The sequence below is a fragment of the Petaurus breviceps genome, unplaced genomic scaffold (assembly GCF_028583685.1).
Source record: "Petaurus breviceps papuanus isolate PSGF00001 unplaced genomic scaffold, PetGlider_PUasm1.0 37, whole genome shotgun sequence".
NCBI classification, from domain to species: domain Eukaryota; kingdom Metazoa; phylum Chordata; class Mammalia; order Diprotodontia; family Petauridae; genus Petaurus; species Petaurus breviceps.
In genome coordinates, this window is record NW_027186296.1 from 78593003 (window position 1) to 78609132 (window position 16130).

Here is a 16130-nt window from a genome sequence, read left to right on the forward strand (position 1 = left end):
GAGAAAGGCTGGGGCCTACAGAAGGCTCTCCCAATTTTTTTCCCCCACCCCTCCCAACATCTCATTAATCCCACTCTGATCTATTCTGATTAATACTGCTAATTTTATCTCCCCCTGAAGAGTGAGTGATTTTTTTTTAAGGGGTAGGGGAATAGGGAAGCTAAAGGGTTGATTTAGGACAAGCCAGCCTCTCTTTCTCTCTCAGCTCCCACATCAGAGATTTCTCCTTTGTTGGAGGAGGAGGGCCTGGAGCGTTCAGGCTGGCAGTCTAGCTCCCTGGGCTTCATGGTCCCTTGACCAATAGGACCAATCATTGGCAGCTGCAAGATCCTTATTTTCTCCTTCTTGTGAAGTAGTCTCAGTAAAGTGCTTTGAAATCTTTGCTAATGCTGACCTCAGGAGACCCAGTGGCCTCCCTGATTAGCAGCATGATGGTGGTCCTGAACCGTGAAGCAGATGCCAGCTCTATCTCATAAAACCAGCCCTGAAGCCGGCATGTGGCCTGCAAACCTGTAGCTTGCTGCTGGAGTGCCAAGTCTCACTCCTTCATACTTTGCTGAAGTAGGTAGCCACCTCCTTCCTCAGGATAGGGGTTGGGTCAGGCCCAGGAGCCCCACCTGCCCACCCATTCTCCAGGAGTGGCTCCTCCTGGTCCAGCCTTAGTGGGGGCTTACAAGTATGCCAGCTCTTGAGCAACTGGTTCATGGTACCTTGGTCAGTAATGCCATGAAGCTTCCCCCTCTCATCCTCTTCCCCTTCAGCAGGAGCCTTGACTGGTCTTGGATGGGAGTGACCCAAGGTCAGGTCATGGTTCATGGCTTCAAAGAATTGTTGGATGCAGACCTTGGCAAAGGCCTTGGCATGTTCAGTGCAGGTCTCATCAAAGAGCTTACGCTCTATGTCGATGTAGTGGGACCAGTACTTGCTCTTAAGGAAGGCGGCCTGGGTGAAGCAGGGCCGAATTGCCCGGACGATGAATGCCAGGAGTGTGGTTAGCAGCACGAAGGTCCAGCCCAAAGCCTGTAAGGAGCCCAAGTGAAGGAGTGAGTAGGGAGGACAGAGGTTCCTTCCTACCTTGCCCCACCTCCCTCTCCTTTCAGGAGCTACAGGCCCCCATCACTGCTTCTGGGCAGGCATATGGAATAGTGAGATATTAGACTCAGTCCTAAGACCTGGGTTTTAAATCCTTCCTCAGATATTTACTAGCTGTGCGCCTTCTCCAATTTCTTCATCTGTAAAATGGGAATAATACTAACATTTGCCCTTCATTTTACAGATGAGAAGGACCTAGGTAGCACAGTAGATAGAGTACTGGGCCTGGAGTCAGGAAGGCCTGAGTTCAAATTCAGCCTCACACACTTTCTAGTTGTGCAGTCTTCAACAATTCACTTAACCTGTACCTGCCTTAGTTTCTTCAACTGCAAAGGAAATAATAATAGAATCTATTGAGGCAGCTAGGTGGCACAGTGGATAGAGCCCTGGCCCTGGAGTCAGGAGGACATGAGTTCAAATCCGACCTCAGACACTTGACACTTACTAGCTGTGTGACCCTGGGCAAGTCACAATCCTGATTGCCTCGTTGTCCCCCCGCCCCCCAAAAAAAAAATAGAACCTACCTCCCAGCAGAGTTGTTATCAGTATCAACTGAGATAAGATGTGGAAAGTGTTTGACTCGGTGCTTAGTACATAGCAGGCACTTAATGAATGCCTGTTCCCTTCCTTCCTTCCCCATTACAGACCATATGAACAGATTGTTATTTCACAATAATAGGATCTTACTAAGCCAGCTCCTCCAAGACCCCTTCTCTAGCTAAGCCCTTCACAAACTGAAGCGCATTCTCCCCTGGATTGTTAGTGAACTTAGACCCCTTTCTTGTCTCCCCAACTAGACTTTAAGGTCCCAGAAGTGTATCATTCACACTGTGTCTCCTGTAGCACCAGGCTGGCCTGAAGTAGGGCTCAGTATACATGATTTGTGAATCTCTTATACCATCCTAGAGAGAATTGTCCTCCCTTTTGAAATGGAAAAGCTGTAGCCCATGTAGGTGACTTGCCCAAAGACACTTAAATGGGGCAGGACTTGTAATTCCAAACCTCCCATAGGATCCATCAAGCTCTAAAACTCTGCTTTTGGAGGGTTTTTCCTTTTTAATTCTCCAGAGGGGTCTCTCCAAATGCTGCCTGACTCCACCCCATGTGGAAATGAGGTCTGATTTCCAAAAGGGAAAATACTGAAAGACAGAATATATCTAATCTTACCCTCTTCTATTCCTATCCAAGGGTGCAACATCAGCCCCTAGTTCTCACCTAGGTGTGGGGGCTTGCTGGCCATATTTGCCTGGGAAATGTATCCAAATGGCCCAGGCCATTTTCTGTGTTCCTCAGAAAGGCCCCTCCTCCCCCTTTCCAGGCTCCCTCGTTTTAAAGGATGCAAATCCTTTGTGGCTTTCAATCACTCTTCAAGCAGGCTGGGACAGGCTGGGCTTCTAGGACCTGCTATGCCACTGGGTGTTGTACAGGCCCCAGAATCATACCCCAAGCCTTGACCCTAGTCCAGCTAGGTAGGCTCCTTCCTGAGCTGGCAGAGGAGATTTCAGTCCCAGGCCACACAGAAGAAAGTGCAAGGAGCAGATTGTTTTATAAGGCCCAGTAGAAGATCAGGAAGTAAGGGGAACACCTGAGAGCTCACCTGGGAAATGCAGCGCAAATATCTGACGGCCACTTCTCGGGCAATCAGCCACTCTCCATCGTAGATCTCCTGGCAGGGGATCCGAGCCAGCAGCCTGGCTATCTCTTGCTGGGCCAGGCCAGGAACCTGACTTGAATTTCCCAGAGTAGCCACAGGCACGGCCGTACAGAAGGCACACAGGAAGCATTTGCCATCCAGCAGGGTAACAGCCACCCAGACCACAGGTGCAATCAGTGCCCGCTGGGCCATGGAACAGAACATGTATCGAAGCACAGCGGGGTCCTTGTGCCGCTGACCTGTGGGCCGCTTCCACTCCTCAGCCAGCATGGAGATGTTGTTGTTCATTACCAGTCCCAGCAGGAAGAGCACAAAGGGAGGCACCAGCAGGATGCCCCCACTGTATGCCAGGTTGTACCCAGGCAGGCAGGGGCAGCTGAAGTCAAAAGCCGAGTATATCTGGGCACTGGCCAGAGCCATGATCCCACAGATGCCATTCATGAAGGACTCCTGGTTAGACTGCAGGAACTGGAAGATCATCCGGAACTTATCCATTGTGCTACTTCACAGGCCACCCTGGCTGGCCTCTTCTCAAGGACCAGGGGACCAACTGCCCAGCCTTGGAAGCCAGGAGTCCTGGCCTTCCAGCTTCAGTCAGCTCCTCCCCACCTCAGAGCTGACCCCTTCTTCCCGGCCCCCAGCCCCCTAGTCCCCAGGGGATGCCAGGGACAATGACTGGAGTGCACTCTGCCTCAAATGCTGGACTTTTCTTGCAGGGTATCCCTGGCCTCATGTCTCAGGGTCCTGGAGTCCCCCAGACTGTGAAGGTTTTCAGGGTGGCAGCCGTCTCTCCTTCACTGCCAGTGTCTCCAGTACTGCCCCCCCTGCCAACCCCTATCCCTGGCTTTCCCTGAGCTGGTTTGCAAATCCCGAGTCAGCTGGGGAGGCTTTCTCTCTCACTGGTTTTTCCTTTCTCCACCCCTTCCAGGCCAGTCACCTATGTGGCCATCAGCAAACAGGGAAACCACAAGGGGAGGGCCCTGACCTTGCCTGTGCTGCTCCTCTGCCTGGGAAGAAAGGCCAAGTTCACTGTGAGGATCTGGAGTGGGGGTGTGAGAGGATGAGCAAGCCTATAAGGGACAGAAGAAGTCCACATTCAGGGAGGACTAAGTCTGGATAAAAAGTGTGGGGTGGGGAGCTGGGGAGGGGCAGCAGGGAGGCTCATGCTGTTTCATAGAGAACAGAAACATGTGCCAGCTGTGCAGGTGTAGATGGGGGTGCAAGCAGATACAGAGGAGACCCTGCCCTGTGGGCTCTTCCCAAGGGGACACCAGCATGGCTGGGGCCCAAGCTATGAATACTCGGCTCAGCTATGGCCAGACAGCCCTAGGGAGGTTGTCCTCCACCCCCTGGATCACCTCTGTGCTGATCCGAAAACCTGTAACTGCTCCTCTTCTATTCCATGATGGATACTGACTATAAAATGTCACAAGGGGTTAAATGATCACCAAGACCGTGTTAGTGTCTGTGACAGAGCCAGCTCATCTGGGCCAGCTAACTGTTCAATTTTTAGTATGGAAATCTAGAAATGATATAGATTGGGGCTTAGTTTATTGTTTTGTTCATCAAGAAAGTGATGGAGAAAATGTGAATAAAACAGATTAAACTTATAAGTGTGTTGCATATACATTTCCCCCCCAGAGAGCCGGTTGTTAAACATTACTAGTACATTTCTGATCTAATCCAACCCTTTCATCTCACAGATGGGAAAAGTGGCATCTGAAGAGATAAAGTGACTTAGAAAAAAGAGTTGCAGAATCACCACTGGGCTTCCATCTCCTGATAGTGATATTAATAACTCACAATTCCCTGTGAGGCTTTCAGAGTACATTCCTCACAACAGTTGTGGAGGAGAAGGTATTCCAAATATCACTGCCCCTCTCTGACAGGTGAGGAAACTAAGTTTCTAAGTCTTTGTGTGTTTTGCCCAAAGTTACTCATCCAGGAAGTGTGGGAACTAGGATTTGAACTCAGATCTCTCCTTGTTGAGGTTTAGGGGTGCTGGGACCCCAAAATAGCAACACGTGGGTCCTGCCCAAATGAATCCGACCTTTTCGGGGTCCCAGTACCCCCACCCTCAACATCCTGACTCCAGGTCCAGGTCCCTCTTTCTGTGGCACTACCCTGTTTATCTTGGTGAGGATAGTGACGTTGGTTAGTGATGGCTGTTGACAAAAGGCAAAGTTGCTTCTCAGTAATGGTCCCAAGGGAAGGGTATAAAAGTGGGGAATGGATTCCAGCAAGGATTGTCATACTCCTAAAAGAGATAGTAGATAATAATAGCTAACATTTCTATGACTCCTTCCAAAGTGCTTTACACAGACGATCTCATCTGATCCCCACAAAAATCCTGTGAAATAGGGGCTATTGTTATAATGCCCATTTTACAGATGGAGGGACTTAGGTTAAGTGATTTGGCCAAGGTCACACAGCTAGTAAGTGTCTGAGGGGGTATTTGAACTGAAGTCTTCCTGACTCAACTCTGTCACTCTATTCACATGTCACGGAACTGCCTTCTTGTCCTGCCAAAGTGTGTGTGTGTGTGTGTGTGTGTGTGTGTGTGTGTATGTTTTTATATGTGCTCCCAGTACCTCCCAGAATTCCCTCCCCCATCTTCTCCCTGCTCTAATGTTTAAAAAACAAAACAAAACAAAATGAAAATTACAATACCCAGAGATCTTGCTTGGGAGGGAAACTCTGTGGACACTGGGACAGTGCCCTGAAGGATTCTTTAATTCAGAGGGAGCAGAGGAGCATTTGTGGGGCTCCCTTTGAAGCCTGGGAGGCTCCTGGGAAATCAGGCAGGCCCTCGCCCCAACCTGCCCCACCCTGACTGGCCCAGCCCTCTCCTAGTCTTGTCCTGAGGGCTCTTCTGCGGGGGTGTCTAGGTGTGCCCATGTGTGTTTATCTGTGGGAGATAATGTATGTAAAATGCTTTGCAAACTTCACAGGGCTATATAAATGCAAGATAATATTATCGTAATCTCTGTGTGTCTGTATCTGTGTGCCATGTATCTGCATGTCTGTGTATGGTGAAAAAATGAATCACTGAACTGGGATTCAGCAACACCTGGGTTCTGATCCTGCAGAGGGCATGGAGAAGTTAGGATATGTGTTCTCCAATACCCACTTGGACCATGCATTTATTAAGAGCCTAAGGCACCATGTTATCGATGAAATCACAGATCCAGGGGCAGCTAGGTGGTGCAGTGAATAGAGCACCGGCCCTGGAGTCAAGAGGACCTGAGTTCAAATGCGGCCTCAGACGCTTAACGCTTACCAGATGTGTGACCTTGGGCAAGTCACTTAACCCCAATTGCCCTGCCTCCCCCCTCCAAAAAGGGGAAGAAAAAAAAAGGAAATCACAGATCCATTATGTGTAAGATGGTGTGGCACCGTGAAATCAATTCCCTACACAGAGACCCCCTTTTTGGTGTTTTCTTGGCAAAGACTGCCATTTCCTTCTCCAGCTCATTTTACAGATAAGGAAAGTGAGGCAAATAGGGTTAAGTGATTTGTCCAGGGTCACACAGCTAGGAAGTGTCTGAGGCTGCATTTGACTTCAGGGAAATGATTCTTCCTGACTCTGGGCCTGGCACTCTGTGCACTGTGCCCCAGATCTCAGTTTCCCTATCTACAATATGAAATGTTGGATTAGATGATATTTAAGGTTCTCTCTCTGTCTTTGACCTATAAACCCTGTGTGTCCGTATATAAGTCTGTGTGCATGGGCATGTAGCTGTGGATTCGTGTGGTTCTCCAGGGCTAACACCACCTGGTCTGGGCCAGATCTCTGCTTGTTCTGGTAGAAGCTGCTTTTTTTTTTTTTTTTTTGCTTACCCAGGCATCTTCAGTTCTGCTACTGATCCACTGTCCTTGGCTGAAACACTGTTGGATATGTTTCTGGGCAGACTAGGTTGGAGTGGGATGACCCCTCCCCTACCATGCAAAGTCTGTCCTGAGATGGTTTCATAGAAATCTGGTGCTGTGAGGCTCTTTCCACCATGTCATATGCGGGTGTCATTGTGTGGCTCCAAGGGAGGCAGACTAGCATCCCTAGCCTCTTTTCACCACACATTTTTTTTCCCAAAAGAGTCTTTCATTCCTGCCGGGAGGGAAAGTAGGAGATTGAGACCAGAAGCTTGGCAGCTCTGCTCTCCTCAGGGAGAAGGAGTACTGGGCCAGAATTACATCTAACTGCTTCCTTAAATACTTTTAATTTAGGGAATGTGGCTTTCAGGTTCAAGGTAAAGTTCTGATCATTGCTCATTATTGAGGAAAATAGGACCCAAACTTTACATTCCAGGTTTGATTCCTTTCCCACAAATACCAGTTCTATGATGAACACATGTAACAAACAGTAAGAAACCCATTTATCTGAATTGATTGCAGAAATCAAAGAAGGAACACACAGGAGAATAGCTACCAGACAATACAGAGTGAAGGAGCACGCTTCTTGGGAATGAGTTAACAGCTAAACCAAGAGAGTCCCAGATATCACCCAAAGGGAAATTCCCTGAAGTCTACAGTAGCAAGCTGGGAATAGGGAAACGATGGATATTGTTAGCTCTTCTCATATCAGTTTCTTTCCAGAGTCTTATTTTGTTCTTCAGCAACCTCAAGTGGGGGTGGGTGGCATCATCAATCTTCTCCCTCAAAGCTAGAAGCCAGAAGCACACAAAGCATCTTCAAGAGAGACTTGGAGGAAATGAAGAGACTCTCTCTCTCTCTCTCACTTGCCATTTTCTCCCTGCCTCACATGCAGTATATATATATAGGGCATTGATCTCCATTCATAAGGAGAGAGTCCTATACCTATGGGCTTTGGGACTCAGGTTACAGCAGACAGAATTGTATGAACTGATGCAGAATGAAGTGAGCAGAACCAGGAGAATAATTTGTACAATAAAAACAATATTGTAAAGACAATCAACTTTGAAAGACTTCAGAATTTTCATTATCTCAATGACCAACCACAATCCCAGATAATTCATGATGAAACAGGTGATCTGATACAGAGATGATTGACTCAGAGGGTAGATGGAGACATAATTTTTTGAGACAAGGCCAATGTAGGAATTTGTTTTGCCTGACTGAATATTTGTAATACAGATTTTGTTTTTTCTTGCTTTCTTAATTGGGGTAGGAAAGGAAGTCTGTGAGGGAGAAAAGGCATATCTTTGAAAAATCAAATAAAATTTCTTTTGAAAAGAATAAAAGGATGTTGGAGAGGTCAAAAAAGGAGGGTTCTGGGGGCAAAAGGAAAGAGAGGTTGATTTGGGGTGAAGCCTGCCCTCTTGGGATGAGAGCACCCATAGGCAATGACCATTTTTGTCTGTTTGGTATGGATGTGGGGATAAGGAACTGCCTACTCAATGAGTTTTCTCTCCTCCTTCCCCATTGAAGTGGCTTCTTCCCAAGTGACCTTGGGTTCTTAGGAAAGACCCATAGGTGATGGGCTGATGCATCTTCTCCTCCCTGTTTCTACTTCTATGCCTCTTGCACAAATTGCTCCTCAGTTTAAAAAGACCTTCCTTATTGAAAGTACAGAATCTCAGGATTGGAAGGTCCCTCAGAGGCCATCTCTTACAAACTGTACCCAAACAATAATCCCCTCTGCCTCATGTCCAACAAGTAGCCACCTAGTCTTTGTTTGAAGATCTCTTGTAAAGTGGCACCCACTCCATCCCAAGGTAGCCCATTCCAACTGGAGATAGCTTTAACAATACCAGGAAATTTTCAACTATGACATCTCCAAATTTGTCTCTCTGTAATTTCCAAACATTACTCCTAGTTCTTACATCTTGGTTATGTAGAGCAAGTCTCTCACCTTTTCCCAGGGGAGAACCCTTTAAATACTTAAAGACAGCTCTTATATCCTTCCCCTCTCCGCCAGCCAAGTTTCTCTTCTCCAGGCCAACCTTACCCAGTTCCTTTAACTGGTCCCCATATGACATGAACTTCAAATGGCCCTTCACTGTTCTAGTTGCCCTCTTCCAGACACCTCTCCCAATCCTACCCATTGTTCAAACCCCATCTCAAATTCTGCCTCCTCCAAGAAGCCTTCCTGAACCAGTCCAACCTTCATAAATCTCTCTTTTCCCTGAGACCTATGACAGATCTCCTGTAGTACACATTCTCATATTTGATTATAGCATCATTTAGCAGGTAGCTGGGGGATGCAGTGGATAGGGTGCTGAAGTTGGAGTCAGGAAGACCTGAGCTGGAATTCTGCTTCAATCACTAGCTGTGTCACCCTGGGCAAGTCACTTAACCTTTTCAAAACCTCTGTTTCCCCATCTGTAAAATGGAGATAATAACAGCAAATACGTCACAGGTTTCTCGTTCAGATTAGATGAGACAGTATATGTAAAGCTCTCTACAAACCTTACTGCACTATGTAAACACTGACAATTATTGATATTGTCTTTTAAGGCTTCTTGTCATGTGAGTGTGAGCTCTCTTCTATCTTTTGAGCTTTAGTTGTTGTTACTTTATTTTGGTCATGTCCGACCCCATTTGGGGTTTTCTTGGCAAAGATACTGGAGCGATTTGCCATTTTCTTCTCCAGCTTATTTTACAGATGAGGAAACTGAGGCAAACAGGCTGAAGAGACTTGCCCAGGGTCACACAGCTAGTAAGTATTTGAGGCCACATTTGAACTCAGGAAGAAGAGCCTTCCTGCCTCCTGGCCTGACACCCTACCCACTGTACCATCTAACTGCTTTAAAGGAAGGAACAAACTCTGATAAATGTTTCCATCCCCTCACAGCTTAATCTTGGGTAAGGCTGAATGCACAGTAGGGGCTCAGTACATATTTGCTGAATTGAATCAAAGAGGGTAGCAAATGACCCCCTGGCTACTCTGAATCAGTTTTCTCATTCATAAATTATTTAATTTCTAAGCCGGGTCTTTCCAACCAGACTGTGAACTCCTCTAAGGCAGAACCATATCTTTTCCTTCTGTCTTCCCAACCTTATGGATCATCAGAGGATTCAGAGATACACACACACATACACACACACACACATAGTAGGTGCATCATCATGGCTAACATTAATATAACACCTTGATATTTTCAGGCACATTACAAATATCATCTAATTTTATCCTCACAACAACCCTGGGAGGTGGATGCTATTATTTTATCCCCATTACCTATGGGGAAACTGAGGCAAACAAAAGTTTAATGACTTGCCAGTGTCATAATTAGTGTTTGAGGCTGGATTGGAACTTGTGTCTTCCTGACTCCAGGCCTAGCAATGTCCATTACACCACCTAGCTGACTGCTTAATCAGTATTTCTGGAGGTGGGGAAAGAGTCTGTCCCCTAACATGTCATCTAGCCCTTCTTCCTGTCTCTTGACAGAATGACCCAAAGCATCTCAGAGAGATGACTGCCTAGCCATGCACTTCCCAACTGTTCTCCCCTTAATGACACATACCTGCCTCCTTCTGCTTTCACCTCCAGGAGGTTCCTTCCCATGTCTCACTTTAATCCCTTCTAGGGCTGATTTCGTTCCATCCAGTCTCAAAGGAGTTAAAAATCCAAGCCTGGAATGAAAATCAGTATGCAAAGGAGGAGGCCAGGAAGAGCAGGTAATGCCTTGTCCTGTTGGCCTTTTAGGAAAATATGCCATTTGCTTAGCAGAAAGAGGTTTCTCCATGTTTGGAGCACCCAGCAGACTTTGTAACTGGGTCATTAGGATGTCGTAGCAGCCAAGTTAACTGATGCCACCTAGGGCTATATTCATAGAAGTCTGATGATCAGAATAAGGGCCCTTGAACCCTGTTCAGATCACATCTGTGTTTGGTTTCAGGAGCCACATTGACAAGTTGGATCATGTCCAAAAGAATGTGATGAGGATGGTGGAGGGATGAAAAACCAGTGTAAGTGTAATATGAGATCTTGATGAAGGTACTAGGGACATTTAGCTTAAAGGAGAAAAGACTGGAAGGGGGAGGGGGACATAGGTCCTAAGATCCAGATCTGGAAGCTAGAAAGACTGTAGAAAACATCTGGTTCATTCTGAAGATAAGGAAACTGAAACTCAGAATGGTTAAATTACATATTCAGTGTGACATAAAGCAACTCTGACTTGAACTACGGTCCTCTGATTCCAAATAGGGTGAATTTATGTTATTCTAAGATATTATTCTCTCTAGCATCAAATATTGAATGGATTGTTATATGGGAGAGATATTAGCTTTATTCTCTGTGGCTGTAGAGGGCAGAACTAAGACCATCAGTGAAAAATAACGGGGGAATCAGGTCCCAACATAGGGAAGACACTTTCTGACATTTAACAACGACATAGATGCCTTATTAGGTAGTGAGTTTTCCATCACTAGGAGCATTCAACTGGGAGGTGGATGGCCATCTGTTGGATGTAATCGAAACTGGGTCACACAGTGAATACAGCACTGATCATAGAGTTGGGACAACCTGAGTTCAAATCTAGTTTTATACACTTATTAGGTTTGTAAAGCACTTTACCAATATTATGTAACCCTGGGGAAATTACTTTAACCCTCAGTTTCTCCATCTGTAAAATAGGGAAAATAATAGTACCTACCTCTCAGGGTTGTCACAAGGATAAAATAATATATGTAAAGCATTTTGTGACCTATAAAGCACTATGTAAATGCTATTGTCATTATTTTATTGTTATCATCATTATAGTAGATGGAATTCATGTATTGTATAGGAAACAACTAACTTCCAAAGTTCCTTCCAAATCTGAGGTCTATGATTCCATTAAAATCAGCCCTGTTCATCAGTTCTGGCTTTGTTCTGTGGTTTAGGCAAGAAATGAGACTTGGCCTGTATAGAAATCAGGCTTTGCAAAGGGGAAGATAAGAATTCTAACCAGAATGGGAAATACCTTGTGGCTCTCATCTTCCTGTCATCTGAATCTGAAACTATTAGGGGACTTGAGAGATAGGGTGTAGAACATTTAGAAGGTTTTTAATGTGCCAGGAAGAAGATTTGAAGACTGAAAACAAGAGCCAAATTTTAATTCTTAGAAATAAAGACTGGCTTGGCATCTGTTCCCTTCTTCCACAGCGTGGTTCTTCATGGTTCTTCTTTTAGGATTACTCTAATCCCTCCTCAGATTCTTTAGGGGCAAAGCCCCCAGTTCTTTGAGCCTATCCTTCCCATTCAGTATCACCCCAATTAGAAATCACTGGGCTGCAGCTCAGTATATATGGTTCAGGACTGGAGTTATAATTTCATTGGCACAGGAAAATTCAATATGAGGATGTCTCTCTAACCTCTGCAACTATAGTTTTAGAGAGTTAACTAGATAATGGGGAAGTTAATTGATTTGCCTAGGATCACACAGCCAAAATCCGTTAGAGGTGAGACTTTCAAGGACCATTATGCCATGCTGAAGAGAAAAATTTTCACTTGGCCCCAAAGCTACAGTTTTCTAGGAAACTCATCTTAGGAAGAGGACAACATCCAAACTTGTTCACCCCTTGAGTCACTGAACTCAGTGAACCCTCCAGCAAAGGACTGAGCCTGACTGGGCCATTTGGGACAGTGTGGGATGTAGTCACTCAATGTCAAGACACAGATTATGGACAGGCTCCAGATATTCTCATCTGCCTTTAAAAACCCATCAGGAATCTGACATTTAGCTTGTTAAAAAAAAAAAGCAAGCAGTCGTTTTCTGTGAACCATTAAATTGGGGTTTAAGCTCAGTTTATATATGTACTCTACATCTTTCAGTTTAATTGTGGAACAGTAAATATGTATTTTATTGTTGAATAATTTATCTTTTAAAAATTTTATTTATTTTATTCTGAATTTAAGAAATAAAACAAGCATTTCCATAACAGTAGAATAGAAAAAAGATGATTGTACATGAAACTGCAAATCTATTATGTACAACTTGCCATTCCTTTTAAATATATAATAAAATTAAACGTATAATAAAATGATTATATAATTTTTTTTGTTCCCTCTCCCCACCCCTGGCCCTAAAGATGGCTACCATCGCACACAAATGTGTGTGTATGCATATATATGTAAAACCACAGGGAAACCCCCATAATTTTATGGTTTTAGGAGGATAGCACAGTTGTTTGAAATGTTTACAAACAGCCTGTCCATCAAGTAAATTAGGAGTGGTAGAATAATCGGATGAACCCTGAGCAGGAATCCTCTGTTGACAGGAAAATGCTAGTAGTGATAGTAGCTTCAAGAGATTCCATCTTGACTTTGTCCTATGGTTGAGATCAAGGGGGAACGTCAGAACCCAGAAGTCAAATCATGGTTAGCTTAGGCTAAATCAAGGAATTGGTTGCCACTCAGGAGTCATCATAACAGCATAGTACACCTGAAAGACCACTGACTCTGTAGTGAGAAGATCTGGGTTCAAATCCTACTTCTGAAGCCCACTACCTTTGCAACCTTGGATAAGTCAGTTAACCTCCTTAGAGGTTACCATCTGTAATCCCTGTAAGATTACCTCCAGTGTATCCTGCACACATCTTGTTTGCACATAGTTGCTTGTATGTTGTCTCCCCGTTAGATTGTGAACTCCTTGAGAGCAGGGGCCATTTTTGCTCTTTTTTTATCCGCAGGCTCAGCATATATTGTTGTTCAGTCATTTTCAATAGCATCCAACTCTTTGTGACCCGTTGGAGGTTTTGTTGGCACAGATACTGGAAGGGTTTGCTATTTCCTCCTCCAGCTCATTTTACAGAAGAGGAAACTGAGGCAAACAGGGCTAAGTGACTTGCCCAGGGTCACATAGCTAGTGTCTGAGGTCATATGTGAATTCAGATCCTTCGAACTTCAGGAGGGGCACTCTATTCACTGCACCACCTAGCTGTCCATTGGTATATAAGAGGTGCTTAATAATCCTTCTTGACTCTGAATTTACCCAGTGCTTTCCTGCCTCCCACCCCTTTGTTCATCCCTAACCCTCAACTAGAAATGTCCCTCTCCTTATCTCTATCTATTGAAATGCTACCAGTCCTTTAAAACTTAATATAACCAAAGAGATTATCTTTTCTGAATTTAGTAGGTGAACTGGGTGTCAGGATTAATTATTCTGTTTTCTGGGTGATAGGAAACAGGTTAGTTGTATGTGATAGTTCCTTTTTTTAATCCAATTTGGTGAGGATGGGCAAATACCTGGTTAATTAAGTGGTCTGGTGGATAAAGGGAAAACACAAGAATGTGAATAGCCATTTAGAATCCTACATAGGGAAGAGGGACTGGGGCTTCTCCCCAGGGTCCAAATCTGGAAACAACTACATACAAATAAGATATATACAGGAGAAATGAAAGATAATATTAAAGGGACATCAGTAGCATCTCATCTGTGAAATGGGAGTAATAACTAACTGCCATCTCTACTTATCTTACAAGGTCTGGATGTTTGGGAAGAAAGTGCTTTGCAAATTTTAATACACTACATAGATGTGAGTTATTATTAATATTATTATTATTCTTTTTGGAGGGGGCAAGGTAGGGCAATTGGGGTTAAGTGACTTGCTCAAGGTCACGGCTAGTTTTGCGTTGTGTCCAAGGCCGGATTTGAACTTAGCTACTCCTGACTCCAGGACTGATGCTCTACTCACTGCGCTACCTAGCCGCCCCTAGTTATTATTATTATTCCCAAAATGTGGTGTAGTGGGAAAAAAAAACAAACATGGGATCTGAAGTCAGAGAAACTGGGCTCGAATTCCAGCTCTGCTACTTGTCTCATGGCCATCAGTTAAATGGACCATCAGATGACCTCTGAGGTCCCTTCCAGCTCTCAATATAGGATCCTGTAATCCTGAAATAACTTGGGTTTGAATTCCATTTCTGCTACTTCCAACCTGTCAGTGAACTTTTCTGGGGTCGAGATAGATCATTTCTAAGGCTTCACTAAATCAAAGACCTCTAATTCCTATGATCCTATGATGCCCATTCTAGAGACTTCCTTCCTATATCAGCTTTCTGACTGCTTAAATTTCACTTGAAAGGAGGCCCAGTGGCCCTTTAAATATTTGCATGTCCCACTCCCAGCTTTGGCAGGAGAGCTGAGATTGTCTTCTGCCTCCGTCAATCAATAGCCTTGGAAAGGGCCCCTAATTGGAAAGTATGGGAGTAGTGCTAGGCTTGTGATTATGGTCAGCTCAGCTCTGGAGGTGTGGGCCAGTGGTGAGAGGATGTACAGACAGCACATGAAAATTCAGTTCAAAGCATTTCTTAACTTCTTTTGTGCCAGGCACTAAACTAAGCTCTGGTGGAGTGGGGGGCTGGGGGCAGGGGGGTGGGGAGAGGGGTGTGCTGTACAAAGACAACAATGAAAACAGTGCCTGTTCTCAAGGTGCTTCCATTCTACCTCTGACATACTGAACTGTGTGTGTGTGTGTGGGGGGGAAGGTAGAGATCAGGGAAAGCCAGACAGAGAAGGCGGTCCCTTGAATTGAGCCTCCAAGGAAGATGCACATTACTTATGTGATCTTGGGTAAATAACCTCACTTCTTGGGACCTCAGTTTCTCCATCTGTAAAAGGATAGGGTTGGGTTAAACGGTCACTTCTAATTCTAGATCTATGATCCTATTAGAGGTGGAGATGAAGGAGGGAAGCATTCTAACCATTCAAGATGGCTTATGGGAAGGCAAAGGCAGGGGGTAGGGGTGGGGGTGGTGAAATGGCAAATTCAGAGAATAGTGAATTTTGGCCAGAATGTGGAGGGTAGGAAAAGAATAATGTGAAATGATGCTGGAAAGGTAGATTGGAACCAGTGCATGGAGGACTTTAAATGCCTATAAAGGGATTTAAAGCTTATTCTAGAGGTGATATGAAGTCATTGAAGATTTTTAATGGAGATTGTATGATGAATTCAGGGAAGATGGAAATTAGGGGAGAGGAATACAACAAGCAGGGCTTAGCTGAACATCCATTAAGCCTACTGAGGACCTGACTGAACTTAAAGGGAACATCCTTAGAGCACATCAAGAACTATCTAGAACCCAGAGAGAGCCCATCTATAGAAAATCTGCTTTTTGTCTACATAAAGCTGCCTAGAAAGAATGAGTCTTCCGTTATTTGGGGAGGCAGGGGACCCAGACTTAGGAAGCTCCTGAGTTTCTTAATTTGTAGGTTACAAGATTTAGAGCTGGAAGTAACTATTACTGATTCTCTGAACTCTACTCTCTTGTTTCAAAAGTGTCAGGACGGAGGCCCAGAGAGAATAAGTAAAGTCCCCAAGAACACACAGGTTAAAGGGAGCAGAGCTAGATTTTGAACCCAAGTCCTTTGATTCTAAATCTGATTCTCCTTCCACTAGTCCAAGTGGCCTTTGTGTAACTGTGACAATGTGTACCTTTAAGGCCTGCCATGGTCCTTTGGTCCCTGGACTTGGCACCTCT

The 16130-nt window shown here is 44.9% G+C and overlaps 1 protein-coding gene across 1 annotated transcript; it reads right to left on the bottom strand.

Annotated features, from left to right (window-relative positions):
• Positions 1–410: 410 nt before the first annotated feature.
• CALHM1 (calcium homeostasis modulator 1) lies at positions 411–4122 on the bottom strand. The gene is made up of 2 exons (XM_069098861.1): positions 2690–4122; positions 411–1020 (listed from the first exon to the last, which is right to left on the bottom strand). The coding sequence occupies exons 1-2, from the start codon at positions 3239–3241 to the stop codon at positions 547–549; spliced, it is 1026 nt and encodes a 341-aa protein (XP_068954962.1). The 5' UTR covers positions 3242–4122; the 3' UTR covers positions 411–546.
• Positions 4123–16130: the final 12008 nt, after the last annotated feature.